Source organism: Balaenoptera ricei, chromosome 13, assembly GCF_028023285.1.
Source record: "Balaenoptera ricei isolate mBalRic1 chromosome 13, mBalRic1.hap2, whole genome shotgun sequence".
Lineage (NCBI taxonomy): Eukaryota > Metazoa > Chordata > Mammalia > Artiodactyla > Balaenopteridae > Balaenoptera > Balaenoptera ricei.
The window spans coordinates 89319599-89328965 of record NC_082651.1 but is presented as its reverse complement, the minus strand read 5'-3'; the positions used below and the strand labels follow the sequence as shown (position 1 = coordinate 89328965).

Sequence of the window (9367 nt, the reverse complement as noted above, 5' to 3'; positions counted from 1 at the left end):
GGTATATTTAAGCAGTGAGATCACTTTCCCAATGCTACTTAGAACCCCACTATATAAAATAGTTACTCTGAGTGAAGTTGAGGCAGAGGACCCAGAAATCTCACTCATTTTCAGAAAAACCTGCTTGAAATAGAAGTCAGTATTGCAAAAGATTAAGTCAGTAACCAACATGAAAATGGGTTTCCAACTCAATTGTTTCATTATGTGGCACATTACATGCTTCTTTCTTAACAATATTTTGCTAAAGGCGAGAGTATCAAAGTAACAGAATTGTCTTTTTCTTATTTCCTTACCCAGTGAAATAGAAGTCAGCAGAAAGGGGAAAGGAGAGAGAAGCAAAGGGTTTAAATAATCTTCAAAATCTAACTAGTTATACTACAGCGATTAGCCCTTGATTCCACCAAACACCGAGTGGGAAGGACATCTTCCAAATGGCAGCTCGTTTTACCTTAATAGGTAGTGTTTCCAGATGAGTTTCTCATTTTCTAGTTTTCCATCATGATAAATTAATATATCCTATTTTATTATGGTGCCACAAACAAGAACTCTGAAAGGTTCAACTCTTACAAAAGGCCCAAATCCCCTGAAAAGCATCAGGTATCAAAATGCAGCCAGAAAAGATGGTATTAAATGAAAAAAAAAAAAAAAAAAGGCTCCTTTTTAATGAAGTCGAGGTGTAGGACAGATTTATTAGCTTCCATTTTTCCAGGTTGCATTCTGATGTATTTCCTGCCCATATTTCTAAAGTCAGCAGGTCTCTTTGTAGGATTATTTTTTAAAAATAAGTTTCAAAGAATATGATGCAGCTATAATGACTACACCTGCAAAGACACACCTGTGATGATACAAACACTAAGTGTTTCTCATATTCACAACCCAATGCTCTAACAGAAAACAGACCTTCTATACCATCTGCCAAGATCCTGCCATTCTTAGAAAGAACTGATACTGGTAACCAGATATTAGTCTTAAAAATAATAACCAATCAAGGACTACTCCTGACCAAAATGGCCATTAAATTCTGTGTAGTTCAGTCTATCCTTTACAGTCATAATTCCTTTTGCCAATATTATGAGATGGTTAAAACAAATAGTTAAAATTACTATTGGTGCCTACAATATTCCTACTTACTCAATTATTTTTATGTATACCACCATTGACTTATTATTTACTCACACATTAGTCAGTATTTACTGTGTCAGGTACTATACCTGACTCTTGAGGAAGGAAAACTAGTAAGAATATAATCTTTCCTTGGATAATTCCTATTGCAATTGTCTAGCTAGAGTTGTGAACAAATAATTAGTGCACTAAATTCCTAGTAAATCTGCCAAGATCAATGAAAAAAAAGTAGAGTGAGAATTGGATCCTCCTACAGATATTAAGGAAAGGAACACACTTGAAGGGAATGTTAAAGGCTAAGTAGTATTCCCAGTAAAAAAGAGGATATTCCAGATTGAAAGAACAATATAAGGAAAGGCCCAGAGGCAAGTGGGTGATTGGTCCATACTGAGGAGTGGGTTATACAATGAAAGAAGTAGAGATGTACTGTCTAAGACGTTAGTAACTAGGCCTATTTAAATTTAAATTGACCTTAAGTAATATTAGAAAATCAGTTCTCAGTCACATTTCAAGTACTCAATAAACCCATGTGTCTAGAGTCTACCATATTGGACAGTGCAGACAGAATTATTTCCATCACTGCAGAAAGTTCTACTGGACAGCACTGAGTGTAAGAGTACAAGGTAAACATGTGGCCAGTTCATGGGGAGTCTCAAAAGTATACTAAAATGTTTAAATGGAAATGGTTTATAAACTACTGAATTGCACAGAGTCCCTTCAGAAATAGCCTTGGAAGACTCCATCCTCACAGCATTACCATGATTGATTATACCCATCCAGCTTCTACGTTCGAATAAGACTTCTCTTGAAGAAAAACATTCTGCAGCTTAAAAAAGAAAGAAAAAAGGCTGGAAACCCAGTTATGGGCAACTGGAAACCACCACAAGTTTTTAAGCAGGGACATGACACTGTGACACAGATTTGGGTTTTAGAAATATTACTTCTTAAAGCAGTGTGCAAGATATGTGGGAAGAAAAGGCACTGGGCATACCAAGATGAGTAGAGGCTAATGAGATGATAAAGGACTAATTTCAGAGAAACTTCTAAAGGAATACACAATTAAGAATTTGCATCAGTAAATTTATTCCAAGTAAGAATTGTGCATTCACACCATGCATATTATTTCCCCACAACAGCCAGTATTGTCATTAAAACATTTAACACTTTAAACATACCATAAAACTCAAAGATATTTGAAAAACTTCTCAAAGTATCTATTTCAAGTACCTGAATTCTTTAATATTTGTAATCCATGCTTGTTCAATTATAATTTTAAAATATATAACCATATCACTCATTATAATCATTGATATGCTTATTATATATATTTAAAACATCTTTTCTGAAATTTTATGTTCTCCAAAAAATAACTTTTTAGTAACTTCAAAATATCTCTATGTACCTCTTAGCAGTACTATGGTAAAACCAAAATTGCGTTTTCAAGTAGCAAGTGCCCAAGCCACACCATTTCCGATCAAAGATAGAGCTGACATCCAGGGAATTCCCTAGCGGTCCAGTTGTTAGGACTCCATGCTTCCACTGCTGGGAGCCCAGGTTAGATCCCTGGTTGGGGAACTAAGATCCCGCAAGCCACGTGGAGTAGCCAAAAAAAACCCAAAACAAAACGATAGAGCTGACATCCAGTCTTTCTTACAAACAGCTCTCTTCTACTCCTTGTTCCTACTTTAATATGCCAACCATTACTTCACTGACATCCCAGAGTTTTCCTGCAACAGATTCATCCATAGCTTTGGGCAATAGTTCTTCCTCTTTACAGTCCCCAAAGTACTTTCCTGACACACCTTCTACCTCAGGGGAAGAGGCTAAATAAATCGAAGTCTGGGCACCTTCTAGTGGAGTTTTGAAAAAAGCCCATGACACCAAATTGAAAAGTGGTTTGACTAACAGTGGGATGTGTATGTGCCTCCCAAGGTTGGTCCGCACCACGCCAGGGTGTAACACATTGACAGTGACGTTTGTGCCTTCTAAGCGGCGGGCTAGTTCTCTGGTAAAAAGGATGTTAGCCAGTTTGCTCCGACTATAACAGAAGCTTTTATTATAGTTTTGTTCACTGTTCAAATCTTCAAAGTTGATGTCTCCGTATTTATAAAGTTTGGAGGAAACTACCACAATCCTGCTGGGAGCTGAACTTTTAAGGAGTCCAAGGAGAAGATTGGTGAGTAGGAAGTGCCCCAGATGGTTCACTCCAAACTGCATCTCAAACCCATCTTCAGTCTTCATATACGGGCACTGGAAGATGCCTGCATTGTTGATCAAAACATCCAGTCTAGGCTCTTCCTTCAAATGGCAAAAAGAGAATGGCAGAGTTATGAACACAGGCCTTAAATGTGCCTAAAATAAAATTTTAAACAATTCCTGCAAACTACAAAAATTCTAAAAAACACCTCTATGAGTTTTCAACAATTGAGAGAAAAGAAGACAACAACAATGACTTGCATGCCTGACCTGGTGCTTTTCGTGTTATCTCATCTACTCTCAACTACTCTATAAGCAAACTGAAGCACCAGAGTTAGGTGATTTGTCCAGAATCACAGGGCTCCTAAGTGGCAAACAAAAACCTGAAGTTGAAATCTGACACCAATGGCCCTATTCTTAATTAGTAAGCTAGACTGCTTTTCTAATTGGGATTTTCAAACCATAGCTAGACAGCCAATGTGAGCTAGAGAGTGGAACTACAGCAGAAGACAGGTCAGCATTGTTTATTCCCAGCGCTACTAGTATCAACACCAGGGGCAAGTTAGGATTGTTTTATTCTGTAATTTTCTAAGAATAAATGTCACCATGGGAATGGAGCAACGCCAAGTTGTTTCCTTAAAAATGGGATAAGCAATAGAGAGGGTGAGGGATGCAAATTAAGACTGGAGAGAACATCATGAATAAATCAAAGAAACATTGAGAAAAATATTAAACAGGTAGTATAAACATATCAAAAACAAAACCATGAATCATACATACTAAGTCTCACAATAACAGCAAAGGAGACTTAACAGAGGAGGTCTGCCCAGCAAACACCTTTAACCTCTATTATGACTCTAGAATTCACAGTTCTTTTTTCCCTATATGAAATCTACCTCTTTCAAGCTTCGAGGAGCCCCCAGCTTAGAGATCTATACAGTCAGAATTTCGCACTTTGACCATATCCTCCTGCATCTTCCCAGATTAAAGTCCTAAAATTTAGACTGTCCTCAAAGGGAAGTCTTTTCATTCTTTACTTCATGTAAGTTGGCTTTCCCTTGTCCCTTCCTGGCTCCTCTGTCTCTTTTGATGGGCAGAGAAAAAGAAATGTGCAACGTGTTCCAGGTGTAAAGACACAGTGATGACCCACAATTAAATAAATTTGAGGTCAAATTTCAAATATCACTGGCCCTTTTGCCAAATGTAAGAGAAAAGAAAAATGTGTTAAATTTCACAACTGTTATCAAAGCCTACCTGTCAGTGGATTAACTATTTCTCATTCTGTCTGTCTCAGCACCTTTTGCTTTTCCGATAGTCAACTTCAAAAAGAAGGCAAAAGTTCACCCGTGGGGGAAAGAAAGGAGTGTTCTTTTCAGTAATCCTTTGGAAGAGTTTCCTGTATTAATCATTTCTGAGCCATCATTCTTTGTTGGGCTTGTGTTATTTTAAGACTGTATCATTTACTGTTTTTTAAATTCTAGAAGATAAATGACATAAATACCAAGAATACCAACCTGTGGGAAATTTACACTTCCTTTTTTTTTTTTTTTTAATTCTGGTTATAGTCACTGAACTACTGAACTTCAGAGCCAGGACGGAACTTAATACATACTTAGAAGCAAGGACAACTTAGTTATCTCTTTATCTCCTTAACTTTTAATTGGTTCTGTCAAGTGGCCAAAGTAGTGAGAAACCATAGGTATCAAGGAATAAGTATACCCAGCCCCATCTACATTTTTAATGAATAGGAAGATCCACTTTTGATTCTCCCAACATCTCTTGTACACTATTACTTCTTATTTCTAAGCCTGATAATGAAATACTGGTCATAAAGGCAAAGCAAACCAAAACTCTCTGGATCTGCAATAGCTCCCCAACTGTGCATCGAGTTGCCCTAGAGAGTCACAAGGAAACTCTCAGGGTGATTTGGAGTATTTTAAATTTTCAAGGGAAACAAAATGATACTCTGCTCAACATCTCAAAAACTACCAAGCTCCAAGTGGTTTACATCTTCAACATTTTATTGTGCTGTATTCCTTTTGATGATGTCCTACCTTTGCAAAGCTGAGTGTTTAGTAGTTGCTGCAATAAAGTGCAAGTACAATGTTAAAAATCAACATAGAACAGAAATGAGGGTGGCAATGTTCAGTCTGATTCCAAAGTTTGACAAGCTGGTCCAGTGAACAACAGATGCACACTTCCCATTAGTATACTTATGGTTATAATAATTATGGTTATTGAAAAATGAAATAAAAATCTTTTTTTCTTTCATCTATGCTATGTGTATTTTTTTTTTCAAACAGCTACTAAGTTGTTACATAAATACTTATTGTTTGGATCTAATTACTTAATGAGTAAGCTGTTAGATATTTGTTTTGGCCTAAGGGCATCATGAAAAAATTAGAAAGTTTGGGAACTTCTGCTCTAGACTCAGGAAACTCCTTTTCATATAGGCTCCTTTTCTATGCCAGCTAATTTTAAACATCACTCTTCTGAATGCCCTCTTGCAAGTCACCTCTGCAGGGAACCCTTCTACCTCAATTTCAGCAGAGGACATCCATTTCAGTGTAATATCTACTATCTAAACAAAGAAATCCTCTACCTCACTGGCAGGCAGCAGAAGTACTGTATAGGGGTTAAAAGCAAGGGCTCTAGAGACAGATCGTGGGCAAATTACTTAGCCTACCTATGCCTTAGTGGCCTTACGTTGTAAAATGGGGATAACAATGCCTACCTCACAGGGTTACTGTGAAGACTGGATGACAAGAGCAGTCAAAGTCACTTTAATTTCATTAAAAATTAAAAAAAATATATCTGAAATGCTTAGAACAGCTCCCGGCACACAGGAAACTTTCAATAAGTGCTAGGTATTATATTATTTTTATTTCTGTCCCCATTTAGAGCACATGACCACTGGCATTCCAAGCTCCAGTCTATTTGGAAGTTAGGCCAGAGTATGGTTAAGGATACTGCTCATGAGTTCACTGGTGGCAGAAAGCTAAACTTCCTACCCTAGCAGAGGGGGAAAAATTGCTCCAAGGTCCTTGTCTAGCAACTTCCCCTATGTGCTCTCTGGCTCTTTGAGAGATGGCTTGGTGCACATTCACTTTGGACACAGGAAAAACAATCCAGGAACCTGGCGGATCTCCTCCTGAGCTGTCCTCACACGGCAAGAGGAAATGTTCAGAAACTCGCTTATTTTCCTCTTGGGTCCATTTTCTTTCTCAACATTCTTGGAAGACAGAAGACTGCCCTACCAATTTTCCCAGCCTTCAATTCCCAAGCCGCCCGAATCATTCCCAAGGTCACACCCCCTCGACTGTGGGCGGTCCCCTCCCTGGCTCAGCCCCCGACCCTCCAGGCCCCGCCTCGCCCGCCGAAGCCCCTGGCCAGTCCCCAGTCTCCGGCAGGTTCCCAGAGCCCCACACCTGGAGCACCTCCTGACAGAAGGAGCGCACGGAGCGCAGCGAGGCGAGGTCCAACTCCTTGACGACAAGCTCGCCGGCCCCGCCGGAGTCAGGCCCCAATTCGGGGCCCCCAGCCTGGCAGATCTCGCGGCGGAGCTGACCCGCCGCCTCCTCGGCGCGCGTGCGGTCCCGGCAGCCCATGATCACTCGCGCCCCGAAGCGCAGCAGCTCGGCGGCTGTGGCGCGGCCCAGGCCGCTGTTCGCACCCGTGATCAGCACTGTCTTCCCGTGCATGAGGCCGGAGTCCCCGCCTCGGTGCAGCCGCTGGACGCTGGGCCCCACGAACCGCCGGGCCGCCAGCCACAGGGCCCCACCCAGTGCGGCCAGTAACGCCGCCACGGTAGCCACTGCCATGGCCGCCCGGGCCCAGGGCCCACCTGCCCCTGCGCGGGACTTCCGGGGTCGCCGGGCGCCCAGGTCTGAGCTCGCCACCTGTACGCAAAGAACGCTGGGGCGCGGCCTGTCGTCCCCTGACGGCGGCGTGGGGCATGCTGGGACTTGTAGTCCCCCTTCCGAGGGCACCTGATTGGTTAGTAGAGGACAGCGCTCTGCGCGGCTCCTCGGCGGAGCCGGCTCCCAGCCTGAGAGAGAGAAGGGTGAGCACGGCCCCGGGTTTTCAGGCTCCTGAGGTCCCTACCCATGGAAACCCCAGAGCGGTGGTGGCCTTCCCCGTGGAAATGCCTAATGACTGCTTTGAATTTACAAGTCTCTTTATAGGCTGCTTTACAAATCCCACACTTCGGGTCTGGCTTAGTGTGTTTTCCCTTAAGGGCGCCTGGGACTTGTTAACCCTCAGTTCAGTTTACCTTCATCCTCTGGACGATGGTTCCCGCCGAACTGAAGTCTGAGGAGAGGCTCTTTTTTTCCCACAGCTGACGCTGAGAACTTAGCAACATGAATCAGTTAGAAATAGAATGGGCCAGTGGTTCTCAGACTTTAGCGTTGCATTGGAATCAGCTGCAGGACCTGAAAAAACAGAAATTTCAGGGCCCAGTTTCAAGTTCATTAGAGTCCAAAATGGAACCTGAGAATGTGTATTTCTAACAAGTTCCCAGGTGATTCTAATGCAGGTGATCTGGGGACCCCCGTTTGAGAATGTTAGACCATTGTGGCCTTGACCCATATATAAAAAGGCATTCTCAAATGGTCTTATTTGACAGTGGTAGAGATACACTGGGAAAAGCGTGCACTTACTGTACACATAGATTTCTGAGCAGGCTCATTCACAAGTGTCTTCCCCATTCCCTCCCGGAGAATATTAAATGTAACAAGGAAGGGAAAGTGCTTTTTACACTGTAAAATGCTTCAGAAATGTCAGGGGTTATTGCCACAGGGATCCATCTTCAAGCTGCAAACTTCAAACTTTAGACCAAGCTACTCTTAAGTCGTCATACGTTCATCTACTCACCCATCCAATATATGCCAGGCCCTGTGCCCTGTGAGAGTCACGAAGAAATAGGGCACCATTTCTGCCCTCAGGGTGCTTACTGTCTGGTCCAGAGACCTCTCCTGCCCCAGCCCCCATTCTAGAATCTTCAGGACAAGAGAAGAGACACACAACTTCTGTAGTTTGAAATAAACTCCCTAGATGATTTTGATAAACTCTCCTCCACTCCCTTGTATTTGGGAAGGATATAACATGCAACAAAAAGGCATAGTACAAAGAGCCAAGGGGTAGAATGCCAGAAGAAGGTTTCTTATGAGTGCTGAGAATGGAGCTCAGAGATGGGACGAGCACTGTCCCTGAGGATTAGGCAAGGCACCAGGAACAGAAATCATGAGGGGGTGGGCCTTTATTCCATCCTATCTGTAACTTGAAGCTGCCTCTCACACTCACTGAGCCGGGAGCACGTTTCCTCTCTCTTCCTTTCTATCCGTGCACATCTTTCCTGTCCTGCAAAGCCCACCTCCGTTCTCTACATTTCCTGACCACTTCCAGCCCATACAGATTTCTGCTTCAGCCTTGTGTGTGACCCTCACTTGGCACTGAGGTCAAACAGCCCTCTCGTGTTGGCTATTTGAGCTTGCACATTTGACTTCTTCTAAGGGATTGTTAAAGGATGGGATTATGTCTGAGTCTCTCATGTGGCCTTTATCTTGGGGAATGCGTAGAAAACAGTAGGTACTCAGTAAGTGTCATGACTGATATATTTTGGACTGCCTTACATCAAATTAGGAAGCAGATCAAAAGATGTGTGTCAGCAGTGGTATGCTTTAACTAGAACTGGGGTGGAATACGTATATGTGGGTGGGGTAGAGATGGAGATGGGGCTAGAAGGAGCAAGAGAGGGTGTGAGGAAGAGAAGATAGACAGCATATAGCTTTTGAAGTGAGATCTAAATTTGAATCTTAGTCCTACCATTTATTACCTGCACATCCTTGGACAAGCTACTTAATCTTTTTGAATTTTAGGTTCTTCATTGATTAAAAAAAGGAAGGTAATAATATTGATATTATGTCACGAAAGTTTGGTTTGATGAGAAAATGAGGTAACATCTGAAAATAACCAGCTTGTTGTTCCTAATGTAGTAGATTATGGTTAATAACCAATCAATGTTTTTTTTGAAAACAAAACAAAAATC

At 41.9% G+C, this 9367-nt stretch overlaps 1 protein-coding gene and 1 long non-coding RNA gene across 4 annotated transcripts in view; one reads left to right on the top strand and one right to left on the bottom strand.

Annotated features, from left to right (window-relative positions):
• Nucleotides 1–2186: 2186 nt before the first annotated feature.
• RDH14 (retinol dehydrogenase 14) lies at nucleotides 2187–7260 on the bottom strand. 2 transcript variants are annotated; one of them, XM_059942166.1, is made up of 2 exons: nucleotides 6756–7260; nucleotides 2187–3420 (listed from the first exon to the last, which is right to left on the bottom strand). In XM_059942166.1, the coding sequence occupies exons 1-2, from the start codon at nucleotides 7137–7139 to the stop codon at nucleotides 2803–2805; spliced, it is 1002 nt and encodes a 333-aa protein (XP_059798149.1). In that variant the 5' UTR covers nucleotides 7140–7260; the 3' UTR covers nucleotides 2187–2802. The 2 variants fall into 2 exon arrangements, with proteins under 2 accessions (XP_059798149.1, XP_059798148.1); XM_059942165.1 differs by having other exon boundaries at nucleotides 6747–7259.
• The window catches only part of LOC132376545 (uncharacterized), a 398309-nt gene continuing 395884 nt past the window's right edge, over nucleotides 6943–9367 (top strand). For both annotated transcript variants that reach the window (XR_009506349.1, XR_009506348.1), the window contains exon 1: nucleotides 6943–7381. This is a non-coding gene — a long non-coding RNA (uncharacterized LOC132376545). The remainder of the gene's footprint in view (nucleotides 7382–9367) is intronic.

What these genes read in the sequence shown, in the direction of transcription:
- RDH14 (XM_059942165.1), bottom strand. Translation starts at nt 7,139, where the DNA reads ATGGCAGTGGCTACCGTGGCGGCGTTACTGGCCGCACTGGGTGGGGCC. An exon ending in TCTGTCAGGAGGTGCTCCAG is followed by an intron (nt 3,421 to 6,746) that starts GTGTGGGGCTCT and finishes TGCCATTTGAAG; the next exon opens with GAAGAGCCTAGACTGGATGT.